The sequence below is a fragment of the Typopeltis vanoorti genome, chromosome 20 (assembly GCF_054136105.1).
Source record: "Typopeltis vanoorti isolate ZY-2024b chromosome 20, IOZ_Tvanoo_1.0, whole genome shotgun sequence".
In the NCBI taxonomy this organism is placed as follows: domain Eukaryota; kingdom Metazoa; phylum Arthropoda; class Arachnida; order Uropygi; family Thelyphonidae; genus Typopeltis; species Typopeltis vanoorti.
In genome coordinates this window covers 9,994,666-10,010,195 of record NC_143568.1, presented here as the reverse complement: position 1 = coordinate 10,010,195, position 15,530 = coordinate 9,994,666, and the positions used below count along the sequence as shown (strand labels likewise).

General features: G+C 35.2%; 1 protein-coding gene across 1 annotated transcript in view; it reads left to right on the top strand.

The window, feature by feature from the left end:
- The window catches only part of MED23 (mediator complex subunit 23), a 435,475-nt gene that overhangs the window by 229,550 nt on the left and 190,395 nt on the right, over positions 1-15,530 (top strand). The window contains exon 17 of the mRNA XM_090410280.1: positions 14,129-14,292. Within this exon, the coding sequence (XP_090266406.1) occupies positions 14,129-14,292 (164 nt within the window). The remainder of the gene's footprint in view (positions 1-14,128; positions 14,293-15,530) is intronic.

The following is a 15,530-nucleotide window of genomic DNA, read 5'->3' as shown; positions in this document are numbered from 1 at the left end:
TCAAACCACGTGTTAAATTAGCAAATAGAAAGGCTTATATGCGCAGTACATGAGTTTATTTAACAGTATTAATTCACAACACAGAATATGAGCAAATAATTATTACTTATTTCACAATTTTGCTGGTATTATATCCAGCATCTTCAGAGCACAAACACAGTCACAGTGCATGAAACCACAACAGTTTGGTATAATAGTAGGACTAGTTTAAAAAAGTTGCAACAGACAACACTACTAGGAACTAAAGTCTAATTAGTCATCCAACAATAGATGGTGGATAAATTGAGAGAGAGAAAAATTAAATATTAATTTGATCTTGAAATGACTGTTTCTCAGATTTTTGGTAAATTGATACAGACATACTTGTTGAGGTTTGGAGAATGTTTTAAAGCTGCTTATGATTCCAAAAATAATCTCTCTGATTTATAATGACTTCTGTGTAGCACTTTTGTTTTCTTCCATCTGATCCTGTGTGAAGGGGTATCCAAAGCATGGTCTGCTAGTCCCAACTTGCCATAATGATAGTGGCAAATTTATTTTTTTATGTTCTCCAAGGCAGATGTCAGCAGTACTTCATATCTCTCCATAGTAAGCCAGATCACAAGTATATCTTTTCAGATGTGCCCGGAATGTATGGGATGTAACAGTTTTGCTGTAGTCTCATGTATTATTTAATGGAGGGTATTTCCGGAGAGTATTTAGTATATTTTCTATTCTTTGGAGATTATAGCCATTAGCTAAAAAAGTGTGACACAATTGAATGAGTTCGGTAGTAAGAGTGCTGTCGGAACAGATAACTCTGACTCTGTGAGTTGGTGTTTTGAGAATACCATATTCTTGAGCTAGATTATGGTTTGATTGTTTGTGCAGATATCTCCCTCTTTGTTTTTTTTCTACAAACAGAAAAGGATAATAAACCATCAGGAAGGCATGTGACTAGTGTATCTAGGAAGGGCAGACAGTCATTAGTTTCCTGTTCCATTGTGAAGTAGATTTTAGAGTGTTAGCTATTTACATGCGCTAAAAATGTGTCTGGACCATGTGGCCAAATAGAAAACACATCATCAACATAACACAGCCAAACCACTGGTTTCAGAATAGCTATTCATAGCTAGATTTTCTAAGTGTTCTATGTAAGCACTGTAGAAAAAGATATCTAGAGTGCTTAATAAATATAAACTCTGCACTACATTTAAATTATAGGTCAGATTGGCAACTCTCATCTATTCACCTAAGAACAAACTCTCTCCTTTATCATATTCGAGAGTATATGAAGTGCCCTGTACTTGTGACCTGGCTTACTATGGGTAGACAGGAAGAACTATTGACATCTACTGTGGAGAACATAAAAAATACATTAGTGACTATCGTTATGGCAAGTCAGGACTAGCAGACCATGCCTTGGATACACCTTCACACAGGATCAGATGGAAGAAAACATAAGTGCTACACAAAAGTCATTATAAATCAGAGAGATTGTTTTTTTAATGAGAAGCAGCTTTAAAAACATTCTCTAAACCTCAACAAGTATGGCTGTATCCAGGGCCGGTCTGAGAGTATCTGATGCTCCTAGGCAAAGAAAATTTAGGCACCCCTATACATTGTCTCTCTCTCTATATATATATTTTGTCATACTCACACAAACATAAGCCCCGAAGTCTTACCGCCCCTAGGTGATTGCCTAGGTTCGCCTAATGATAAAACCGGCCTTGGCTGTATCAGTTTACCGAAAAGATGGGACACAGTCATTTTAAGATGAAATTAATACTTGATTTTCTCTGTCTCTCTTTATTTATCCAACGATACATGGTGTCAATTAGGACATTAGTTCCTTGCATCGTCCATTACAATCTTTTAAACCAGTCCCACTGTTATACCAAATTGTTGTGGGTTTTGTGTACTGTGACAAACTATGTTTGTGCTCTGAAGATGCTGAATATAATACCAGCAAAATATTAGCAAATAAATGAAATAAATAATAATTATTTTCTTATATTCTATGTTGTGAAATAATAACATTATTTAAACTGTCATCTGTTAAATTAGCAACTGTGATCCACTCTCCTAAGGATAAACTCCATCTCTTGGCATTATCCTGGAGTGTATGAAGTTCCATGTGACTATGATATGGCCTGCTATGGACTGACAGGAAGATTTGTTGACACCTACCTTGGAGAGCATAAAATATATTTTTGCTACCACTATTGTGGCAAGCCTGGACTTGCAGACCATGCTTTGGACACACCTTCACACAGCATTAGATGGATGAAAATTAAGGTCTTTTTATCTGTGTAGAAGTTGTTACAGATCAGAAAGATTATTTATACAGATTATTTCACAGCCATTATGAAGCATTCTCCTAACCTAAACAAGTATGACTGAATTAATTTGTCAAAAATTTGGGAGACTGTTATCTTAAGATCAACTCCTACATAGCTGTAATACTTATTTTTTTACACATTTGGTTGTGCTAAATTAGGACTAATATTAAAATAAATTATTAATAATGTTCAACATGTAAGTTTGTTTATTAGTATGTTCAAACATTATATACTAATAAATGAGCAGATTACAAAAGAATTTATTCAATCATAACTCATGAAAACAAGTAAAGCTAATAAATTATCACATCATCATCATCAAATTATTGATATGTACCCTCAAGAGGTGAACAGGATATGATAGTACTACATGAAAAAAATTACATCATTATTAATTTCCTATCTACAATTTTCCTCCAAATCAGTCTGTTACTTGTCAAGACGCCAACATTATCAGATCTTATATTTCTATCGTCTAAGGCACTTTGTACCGTATCAATCCACCTATATCTTGGTCTTCCTCTGGGTCGTTTTCCTGCCAACCTAGCAGAGAAAACTTGTATTGCTAATCTTTCCTCGCACATTCTGTTTAAGTGACTATACCACCTGAGATTAGCTTTGCTAATGCATTCCTGGATGCTGACAATGTCAAGTTCTTTCCTAATATCCTCATTTTTAATATGATATTGCCATTGATGCCATCTGTTCACGCCTATAATATTTCTCAGGACTCTCATATCTGTGGTCTCTAGTCTTTGGTCAAGTGTTTTACTTCTGACCCAGCTCTCAGATCCATAAGTTAAAACTGGTTTGAACACTGTCTTGTATGCAGCTAATTTAGTGTTCCGACTAATTTCTCTCTTATTCCATATGAATTTATTCAATTGACTTCCCACCATACCAGCTTTGCTGATTCTGTTGTCTATTTCTATATTTAATTTACCATCTTCAGTAAAAATCATGCCTAAATAGCTGAAATGTTTTACTTGTTCCACAGGTTCTCCATTCACAACACAGTTGACATTTTCAATGATTCTGTCTATTTTCATTGTCTTTGTCTTTTTATTGCTGACCTTCATACCATATCTAATACAACAGCTATTCAATTTAGTCAGAGAATCTTGCAGACTTGTAGCGGATTTATTTAGAAGTATAACATCATCCGCATAAAGCAAAGAGCTGACATTAACATCTCCAATTTTGATATCATGTTTAATACCACTTTCCTTCATAATGTGATCCATATAGATAATGAATAACAGAGGGGATAATGTACATCCTTGTCTCACACCAGATTTAACATTAAACCATCTTCCTGTACTTCCTTCAATTCTAACTGCTTACTTACAACTCAAATAAAGACCAAGTGTTGCTTGATATAATTCCCCATTGACACCATATAACTGCAGCATATTGAATAGCTTCTCTCTTGGCACCTTGTCATATGCCTTTTCCAAATCTACAAAACTTAAATACAGATCTTTGTTATATTCCCATGCTTTCTCAACTATTTGTCGTAAAGTGAAGATCTGATCCTGACAGCCTCTATTTGGCCTGAATCCAGCTTTTTCTTCACCCAACTTTTTTTCCACAATTCTCAACCGTTTCTCAAGTATACTTGCATAGATCTTGCCGAGAACACTCAGTAGGAAAAAAAATACCTCTGTAATTCTCGCATGCAGTTTTATTTCCCTTTTTTTTTATATATGGGTACTATGAGATGTCTACTCCAATCATCGGGAATTCGTCCCTCTGTCCAGGCTTTCTGAACTATGCAGTGCAGCCACTGTAAAACTGTTATACCATCATACTTCAGCATTTCTGGTCGAATATTATCTACTCCTGCTGCCTTTCCACATTTCAAGCCTTTGATGGCTTTTTCTACTTGAAGTATGTATATGTATTCCTGACTGCATGCCTGGTCAGTGTTTTCTATTAGTGTGCTGTCATCACTGCTTGTTTCATTTAGCAGTTTTTCAAAGTAATTACTCCATACTTCAAGGATATCTTTTTCTCCTGTTTTCATATCACCTTTATCATCTCTAACTCCTTTTACAGTACTCTTTCCTCCATTCCTAAGCTTCTTCAACAACCTCCAGAATATTTTGCCACCTTCTTGATATTTATTTTCTATATTCTTGCCAAAGTCCTCCCATGACTTTTGTTTAGCTAGTTTTACACATTGTTTAGCATTCTTGCATTTGTCTGTATATTCTCTAAGAGCACAAGCTGACTTATTTGACATGAACTTTTGATATGCTTTTTTCTTTTCCTTCACTGCCTCTTTAACTTCCTGTGTCCACCAGGGAGTTCTGATTTTTTTATCCTTACAGACAACCTTACCACATGCCTCTCTGGCAGAATCAATCAATGTTTTCTTCAGAGTTTGCCACTGAATCTCCAAGGTTTGATTCCTGTTCTCAAACTCTTTCATTTTTTCTTCAATAATCTTTGTGTATTTTAGTCTAGAGTTCACCTCTGAGAACTGCACTACTTTTATTCGCTTTAAAACTTTCTTACATGTTATTCTTTTCAATATGAAATTCAATTTTATCCTGCTCAAGACAAAATTGTGATTACTTCCAATTTCAAATCCTCTGTACACTCTGGTGTCCTGCATCAGGGAGTAAACATCACTATTAACAATAACATAGTCAATGAGACTTTTCTTATTCCTAGCCTCTTCTCTCCATGTGAATTTGTGCACATTTTTATGTTGGAACATGGTGTTAGTAATAACCAGTCAATGTCCTGAGCAGAAATCCAACAGATATTTGCCATTATTATTAGCTTTGCCCTTTTCTCCAAATTTTCCTAAAATATTTTTGTATGTCTCACAATCATTTCCTACTCTGCTATTTAGATCCCCAACAAGGACCAACTTTTCATTTTTCATTGTGTCCGTTGCTTTTTCTAAAGCATCAAAAAATTGCCCCACTTCTACCTTAGTAGAACCGTCTGTGGGACCATAGGCACATAAGTCTCATTGTCCAGTTCCCCATTCTCATATTTGCCCACATTACTCTACTTGAGACTGACTGCCATTCAAGAAGATTAGCCTCGTATTTTGTGTTGAATACTATGGTTACTCTTTCTTTTCCTAGATTGTCATTGCCTGAATATAACATTTTGTATTTATTGCTCAGAAAGATCTCACCAGTTTTGGTCTTTTGTTTCAGTCACCCCTATTATGTCGATCTGGTACTTATCTAATTCCTCAGCTAGGTCGATTTCTTTACCATTCAGGTTTCTTACGTTGATAGTACCGATCTTTAACTCTGATGATGTTGAATTGGGGTTTGTTTTCAGATTTGTTCCAGTAGCTGACTTTTCGCTGTTCGCCCTAGTTCCCTGGCGAAAACAATGGGGGCCTTGTTTAACCAGGCGACGCCCCAGCCGGCATGAAATTTTGTCATGTTGTACCATCATTTTTTATTTTGGTTTAACCAATAAGAATACAATTTGGTCGGCTAAATCCCAAATTGCCAGCCCATCCTCGTTCATTCAGTATCCAAGTAGATACCCAACAGGGTGCACCACGAGAAGGTGAGGATTGGACATTAGGTCAGAAGCCCTGGTCTGTTCTCCGCATTCCTTTAAAGGCTATGTGGAGGTCTCCTCTCAGTTATACGGCTTTGACCCTTAAACACCCCTAAATTATCACATTATCATTAATTATTTTTGAAAAATCCCTTATTGTTCTACAGCATGTCATCTATATCCAGACTTGCAAACTATTTCTTATGTTGTGTTCTCCAGGGAAAAGATATAGTTAAATATTACTACAATAAAGAGCCAAGAGGCTATTTTTCCAGTGACATAAATTAAGTTAAGGTGGATAGTAAATCCTGTATTATTTTACAACCGGGTACGAAACTCGGAGATCGAAATCTAAGATTTTCATGCCGAAGAACAATCGGCGAGTCCAAGAGTAAGTCATCACGGTAGTACAACACTAGGACAACTCGGAGCAAAGGTGGAGCAAGCTCCCTCACTATCCTTAATATTTTCTCATAATGTAAAACGCAGCTCCTTGGAGATGTATTACTGTTTTACATTATGAAGAGAAGTCACTACCCAGACCTGTTTCGTCCCTTATTGAGGTCTCATCAGTGAGTAGGTACACCTGGAATATCAAGGTTTAAGTGAACCGAACTTACATATACCCCTACTAACGAATTGCCAGACCGGTGTACTCGTATATTATTATTACTACAATAAAGAGCCAAGAGGCTATTTTTCCAGTGACATAAATTAAGTTAACAGGGATAGTAAATCCCATATTATTTTACAGCCGAGTACTAGTGTTACTACCCAAGTGATGACTTACGCTTGGACTCGCCGATTGTTCTTCAGCATGAAACTCTTAGATTTCGATGGATTTCGATCTCCGAGTTTCGTATCTGGCTGTAAAATAATACGGGATTTACTATCCCTCTTAACTTTATCGTTAAATATTATTGGAACTGGTCCTCAAGTTGCTCACAGATTCATAAATTTATCTCATATTCTTTTAAGATTATAATCAGATTATATTATAATTATAAGATTATAATATAATCTGCATAATATACTATGTTTGTCAATGTTATGTGTTCTCTTATTGGTTTTCCTCTTTTGCAGGAGAGGGAAGACCAAAATTTGTAAAATGCTCCCACTTTTGTATTGGAATGGCAGAGTTCTATGCTAAATATTTTCCTTAATGCAAATTTAAGAACATTTTGATCCCACTTACTAATCCCATTTCAGGAGTGTTGATGGACATTATTTTTCTAGAGTGACATTTATTAAATCTAAACCAGCATGTCCATTAGGATATGTGCATTGCATTATGGGATACTAAGGCAATTAATGTGAAGTCTGCCTCTATATACAAGTAACCTAGTTGTGAAGTTACTTCATGCGCAAATTTTGTTTGCTTACGCTTGGATAAAGGATGAAACCAAGAATATAATTTCATGGCATCTTTAATTTATAGTATGACCAAGTGAAAAAACTTGCAACAATTTTTATTGAGAAAATGTCTTATGAAGTGTTGTCACCTATATTTTTTTGAATGTTGATTTCTTGACAACAATAAGATTTCGAAAATTTTTCACTAAAGAGATATTATCTTCTTCACAAATTGAATGAATTTTCTTTAGCATTCAGATAAATTTTTATTTAATAAATTACACACAGAGATCAGAACGCTAGAAATATAACTTAAATCTACTATCCAGAAGAAAAAAAATTTTTACTCGCTCAAGGTGTTGGTCTATATTGTTAAAATACTAAATGTTATGTTGACAAAACAAAGTAATTCATTCTTTAATTCTTGCTATAAATTATATAAAGGCCTTCTTTTAAGGTGAGTTTAAAATGTATGCCGTAACACAGCACATCTCAACACATCAAATAAATGTTTGTTTTCCTTTATTGTTCATAATGAAGGGTGAATTTATATAAATTATCCATGAACAACAATTTAACAGGAAAGAAAAATAATAAAATTCACAAAAACAAGAACGTAGGTAGCACTTGATGTGGAGCCAAACTCTCTTTTCACAATGCACCCAGTCACATGATCCAATCTTTGACTTGTCTTTGCAAGATAATTGTATTTTTTAAGTAACAGTGGTAAAAAAATCTCCATTATGTAAAATTTTTAAGCATTTAATTACACTAAGCTAATTCATATCGTGAGCTGTGAAAATTGCCTTAGGACAGTACTTTATTATGTGCATCTACTTAAGGGATAAAGATGTTTGAAGAATAAGATGTATAGATATATCGCAGTATTTAATTGGATTGTGCCAATTTTAATTTTTGTGTTTATAATTACTAGTTTATTTTGTGAAAAAATTACGATTAAAAGAATAGATTGTCTATTACTTGTGTCATGAATACTATATATACAATTTTTTAATTTTTTACTAAATGATTTAAGGAAATTACAATGTCAACTAGGATATATATTAAAATAAATTTTAATATACTCCAATATTTCGGCAACGTCATGTTGCCATTTTCAAGAAACTTAAGAACAAGACACGTGCACACAGGCACAACAAACAGTAAGTGAGGAAGAAGCAGGAAGCTATTATTTCTCCTAAAGTCCTAATGATGCCCCCTAGCGGGCAATGTTGGTATTCTTGGGCGATTGGGCTGAAGATCTTCTGATGTAGGTTTCCCAAATTTGAAGCAGTCTCATGCAGCCAAATTTGTTGAGGTTTGGATTGTTTCTTAGGGCTGAAGATGATTCCATGAAAAGCCTTTCATATTTGTATTTACTACGGTGTATTATCTTGGCTTTCTTCCACCGTATTCTATGGCAGGTATCCAGCGCGTGGTCAGCAAGACCAGAGTGGCTGTATTAGTGAATCCAGGTGTAGTCCTTGTGTTCTGAGATTCTGATATTGGCTGTCCTGCCTGTTTGGCCAAAGTAGGACAGCTTACAGCAGGTAGGTCTAGAGGGGAGGAGGTTGGTCTTTAGTAGAGCGGATAAGGGATGCCAATTTTTTATATAGTCTGTAACAAGAAGTTAAGTCATGTTTTTTTTTTTTTTAGGATTTTTGAAATTTTTTCCAAGGTGCCTCGGATATAGGGTATGGTGATGGATTTAGAGTAATTCTTGTTGTGAGCAGGGAGGGGTGGGGTGGGGGGGGGGTTTGTGGTTTACTGGTTTCAATATTTTTTGGATTTTTTTTTTGCAGGGGGGGGGGTAGCCATTGGCTGAGAAAGTGTTGAGAATGTGGTTTACTTCTGTGGTTAGGGCATTGTCATTTGAACAGATAAGTTTAGCTCTGTTGTGTAGTGTCATAATGACTCCATATTGTTGCGAGGAGGAGTGGTGGGATTATTGGTGAATGTATCTGCCTGTATGGTTGGGTTTTCTATAGACTGAGAAAACGAAGGTTCCATCAGGCTGGCGCGTGACTAGTGTGTCTAAGAAAGGAAGGCAGTTTTTTTCTTCTTCCAGGGTGAATTTGATTCTAGGGTGTTGGTTGTTTAAGTGTGTTAGCAAGGAGAGGAGTGCATCGGAGCCATGTGGCCAAATAGCGAACACATCATCAACATAGCGAAGCGAAATGGTTAGTTTTTGTGGGGCAGAGTTTAAGGCTTTCTCTTCAAAAGTCTCCATATAAAAGTTGGCCAAGGGTGGGGAGAGTGGAGAACCCATGGCTGTCCCCTCTATTTGTTTGTAGAATTTTCCTTGCCAAACAAAATAGCCTGAGTTCATTGTGAACTGAAATAGGGCTGTAATATCGGGAGGAAATTTAGCTTGGATTAGCTCTAAGGATTCTTTGAGTGGGACATTTGTAAATAACGAGGAGACATCAAAACTGACCATTATGTCAGTGTGTTTGAGTGTAAGGTTTTCTATGCTGGCTTTGAAGTGGGCTGAGTTTTTTATGTGTGAAGGTGTGTTGCCAGTATAGTGTGAGAGAGCTTTGGCCAAATGTTTAGCTAGTTTGTATGTAGGGGAATCAATGCCATCCACAATGGGACGTAATGGCACATTTTCCTTAGGTATTTTTGGGAGTCCATAAATACAGGGGGGTATGGAGTTTAATGGTTTTAATTTGTTTGTGATTTCCACAGGCCAAGAAGTGACCATCTTAAGGAGCCTGTGGCATTTTCTAATTTGTGAGCTGGTGGGATTGTACTCGATAGGGAGGTAAGTAGCCTGATCTAACAATAGATCTTTCAGCTTACCTGTGTAATCCTTTTGGTTAAGCAATACTGTGGCGTTCCCTTTATCAGCTTTGGTGGTTATTATTTTCATGTTTTTTTTTCTTTAATTCCAGTAGAGATTTAATTTCCTTACTGGGCATGTTGGCTTTTGGTGGTTTAGCTTTGGTCAGAACACAAGCTACATCCAGTTGAATATCGTTGGTGACGTAGTTTTGAAGGTGTCGTATCTCGCGTTCAATTCTTATCATAATAACTTCAGCAGGTATTTTTCTGGGCTCAATGGCGAAGTTGTGGCCATGTGCTAGGGCATCGAGTGCTTCAGGTTTTACACTAAGTGACGAAAGGTTGACTACCGTTTTGGTAGGAAGTTGTGGTTTCGAGATCGAGTTCTTTTTCAAATTTTTTTATGTGTCGATCTTGTACTTTTTTAAATTCTTTCTCTGCTGCAGTGCACGAGATGTCGTATAAAATAGACCAAATTTTGTGGCTTAAGGTGCTTGAAAGGTCATCTTCGAGTGCCTGTATAGCTAAGTTAGCATCATTCAGGAACCGGCGAGTGGTGGCAATTTGTTCTCTGAGTAAGGCTTGGCTGGCACAGTTATAAATACGAAGAGCCTTTTGCGAAGAGAAACGGTGCTTGAATTTCACACAGTTAGGAATTACCTGGTTATCCCGGCAGCGTTTTAGGAAGGCGAGATGATTCAGTTGTCTTGATAGCTTTAACTTCATTTTACCTTAATAGCATGCTTTACGTGCGATATCATCTCTGTGGATTATCGTAATTCTCGTGGAAACGAGAATTATATACAAGTAAGTTTAATATCGAACTAAATGAATGCATTGATTTTATTAAAAATTTATTTACTGTAAATGATAACTTCAGTTTAATTTAAAAACATATTGATATGAAAAACTTGCACGTTTTTTCACAAATTTCAATTACGTGAGATTTACTGTTTTCAAGTAAAGCACCATAACCATAACACATAATGGCAGTTCATTTTTCTTGCTTCATAACTGAAACAAAAACTGGAAGTGTGTAATGTAGCAGAGCATGCATGGAGTGAAAAGAACACTAATATTGTTGTGAGAGAAATTAGATTTTTGGACCTCGAAAGCAGATATTTATGAAGTGCTTCGTATAGAAAGGAAAATGTTTAAAAGTTTATCAAATGTTACATTATGTAACAATTGATACAGAATGATAAATTGATTCATAAATTGAACTACAAAAAAAAAGTCTTTCATATAGAAAAAAAAAAGTTCTGAACCTTAAAGGATTTTGGATATAAGATGGGAAGGTTTTTTTTTGTGATCGCATGGGCTGGGTGAATGCAGAGGAATAGGAGCAGCACGTAATATTTTATGCAACCACCTTCTATTGTTCTAGATTTTTTATAAACTTAAAAGGAGAGAAGAAAGTGAAGATGAATAGTTTACATTATGACTTTTAGCATTTAGCTGAAATTGCAACTGTTTGGTGATTTTTCAAAAAAATAATAATAATAAATAACACTTATTATGGTGAATGAAATGAATGGCTCTCCTCCTCCTTCCCACTTTAGATTTCTCTACCTTGAATATTTCCAGGGCTTCAGACTTTTTTTACATTGTGTTTTTTCTCTATATGAATAAACTTCTCTCACTAATGTCAGATTCTGTCTGTATTCTTGCTGATGACATTACACTCCAATCCTCTTCTTTATTTGACCAACCTTGTATCAAAACATTCCAAGCATCATAACCAGGGCCTTAATCACTGACCTTTCCATTTTCATTGGAGTGAGGATGGCCTCATCAACTTCAATGCTATTAAAACAGTCTTGTCTTTCTTGCAAGAAAAACCTCACTTCACCTTCCCTTACTATCTCCAGGCTTGAACAGGGCTAAATAAAAAAATGTATTCACTGCTAGGGGAAGGGGGTGTCTTAAAATGCTTGGCTCACAAGTTGTTGGTGAATTAATACAGCCATACCTACTGAAAAAAGGGCTTCATAGTTGATGCTAACACTGAAAATGATCTCTAAGACCCGTGGCAATTTCCATGGTATACTTAGTCCTGAATTTCGACATTATGATAATAGTAAATGTAACTTTTATGTTTTTCAGGGCAGTTAACATTGTCCTGTCTGTCCATACTAGTCCAAGTTACAACCACACAACTTTACACTAATAGATGTGTTAAAATATGGAGTTTGTCCTTATGAGAATGTAAAAAGATAGCTGTGTAGACGTGTGATTTGAATGTGGTGTGGAAATTATTAAGCACTTTAACTATCTTTTCAGATGTATTTTGGATATAAGATGGGAAGGTTTTTTTTGTGATCGCAAGGGGCTGGGTGAATGCAGAGGAATAGGAGCAGCACGTAATATTTTATGCAAGCACCTTCTATTGTTCTAGATTTTTTATAAACTTAAAAAGATCATGCACCATATGAAAGACTTGTAATGAATGTGTCTAGGAAGGAAAGACAGCTATTCTGTTTGTTTCTCTTTTTCTTGTGGAGCATACTTTTAGATATTAGCTGTTTGAATGTGCTAAAAAACATCTATAATATTGCTTGGTCATAGACTAGTGGTTTGAATGTGGGTTCTAAGTGTTCTACCTAGAAATGGGCTGTGAAATCTGCTGCAGTCCATCAAGTTGTTTGAATATTTTTTTTTTTTCTTTCCATGCAAAGTCACCTGCATGTATAGAAAATGAGAATAATTTAAAAATGTTGAAGAGGAAGAAAGACATAACCTGTTCAGGGATCTCTGTAAGTGGCACATTAATAAATAGAGATGCAATATCAAAGCCAATCATGATGTCTGAATGTTTTAGGATAGTTTTATTTTTGCTTGAAAGGAATACAGTTTTTCAGCAGAATAATCTTATTCCTTATAAAAAAGATCTTGCTTCACTTCCCTTTGCCTTTTGATAATACACCCATCTGTCAAGACCAGATGTCTCTTAACAGTCTGGCTTACACCTCTAGACTTTCCTAGAACAAACACATAACATCCTCCTTCATCCTCCAAAAATTTGGTGTTGTCTCCTATTCAAGATGTTGCTTCTCTTGTACAACTTTTAATATTATATAAATCCCAGTTCTATCTAACTACTATTGTTTTCATTTGAGGTGATACATAGAAAATGCAGACTGAAAATTTAGGACAGAGCATTCTGCTTAATAGATCCCCCCCCCTTTCTGCTTCTCACTCGTACAACTTTATGAGTTCTTTAGTCATTTTCTTATAGATATTCTATATCTACTTACACATTTTATACCAGTTTGATAGGTGTTGCTCTGCTGAATTACCTGCCTTCATTTCTCCACTTTCTCTAAGTATGTAAAAAATATAACCAGTTACTAGTCAGCATTTGTATACATTTCAGCATCAGATTTACCAAACCTACTTCTCATTCTGCCCCTCTTTCATTGCATCTACATATGTTCTATGGAATGGCTTCTTACCTTCCAACTGTTCAAAAAAATCGCAATGGCTTTATTCATAGTCACTTGCCTATGCATAACACTCTTCTGTTATGGGCTATGTGACCTCTTGTGCACAAGGTCATCTTAAAAAAAAAATTCATAAAAGTTCATTTTGGCTTGCTGTTTGTTCCATGTTTCAAGGTAAGTTGCACATCAGTACCATTCAATAGTGTAAGCAGGATTTTCCTAAGATAGAAGTTCAGTAGAGTCTGGTTTTCAGTTCTCATCTGGAATGATTTCACCAACCTATTTTTTAAGTTACCTTTTTATCTGCTACTACCTACCATTATCATATGAACTTGTAACAAAAATGCAGTGCAAACAATGACAAATTTGTCAAAATACTGTGATAAATTAACATTTTTGTATACTAATATTTCAGCAGAGAGGTGTGTAATCTTCTCAATGGACAGTGGGAGAATATTCAGGTACTGCATGTGTTATCAGGCTTTTCTGTTTAACCAACTTGTAATCAAATATGGAAACAAATTTATGAACAGTTTTGGATGAAAATGGTTTTATTTTCAAAAATGCAGTAATATGAAATGTTATTATAAAGTAAAAATTCTATAAACTTAAATATGCTCTTAATGTTTTATTTTTGTCTTGGGGATCAAAAATTGTTTATACTGTTTGTTATATAATCATTAGTGTAGAGAGTACAGCTCTCAAGTTGATTGCTGGAATGGGCAGTGCTGAAGTTCAACCACAGCTATCTCGTGTGCAAAATGAACCAAAGACATTACTCTCAGGAGAATCTGAGGAACTGAACAAAGTTCTCGTTTTGACACTTGCGAGAGCAATGCATGTGACAGGTATGTATAATAAATAAACTATTATCAACCTGAAAATATGAAAAGCCTTAATTACATTATTGATAATAGTAATAACATAGATGCTTGCATTTCTTCATGGTAACTTGATATGCTAGTAACATACATGACACTATTTTCTATCAGAAAGACCATGTCCTAGGGAATCTTTTTATAAGCCTTTCTTCAATCAGTTCCAAAATTAGGTGATCTTTGGAAGGGAAGTAAAAGTTTTTATCCATGAAGAAATAGGTTTTTAATCCTCCAACTCAACAAAATCAACTGCAGAATATAAAGCAGGGCACAACAAATGCGTTTGCCCACTCACCTATGGCAAGTAGATTTGCTGTAGAAGTGACAGAATAGAATATTTTTTATATGATTAAAAAAATAACTTTCTAAACAAAACCTTTTTAACTTAAAACACACATTTAATATAAAAGGCCATTCTAGTAATAAAAATTAATTAAACAAATTATATTTTCCAAAAGATCACTGTTGTTTTTATTGTTTTTTCTGTTTTTATTATATATTTTCTTTTACTTTTTTTTTGGAATGGTTTTCACTTGAAGTGGTTTCCAAATAGTAATAGAGCCACAAATCACTTTACAGAAATCATATTGGTTTATTGGGATAAATCATTAAATAAATGGATATCTTGGTTGAGTACATCTTTTGCTTTTAAGTAGGATTTTGCAAATTTGTGGTGCACTGTACATAAGGACTTAGAAATAAATGTTAGGATTAAGAAGTCCCATCTCTTCTAATACCTTTTATTTATCATATAGAATAGGTAAAGCTCTTTTATCCCTAATTTTGAAGATAGGTTGGCCACTAGTCTCCATCTTTCAAGCCTTCACTAATAGCACACTGTCAATGAATCCATTCTTTTCAGGATAGTGTTATCCATTGTGCTCTATCCTTTTCAGGATAGAGTACGGTTGATAACTACTGCCACCTTGCCTTAAACCATAATACTGAAATTATTGTTTGTAATAGCATGAGTTCTGTGATCAATAGTTTTGAGATGTGTGGTTAAAATCAGAGTTTTCAGGAGGGAGAAGGAAAAAAAAAACTTTCTTGCCTCTGCCAAAATTGACTGATTCTAGAGCTGGGTCAAAGAAAGGCTTGGAAAAAGTTCCTCAGGTCCTCTTATCGGTAATGGTGAGAGGAGAAGATAACAGTCTGTCCGCAAAACATTCGAGCTAAAGGAATGTTAGAAGTGTTAATGGACACCTTTC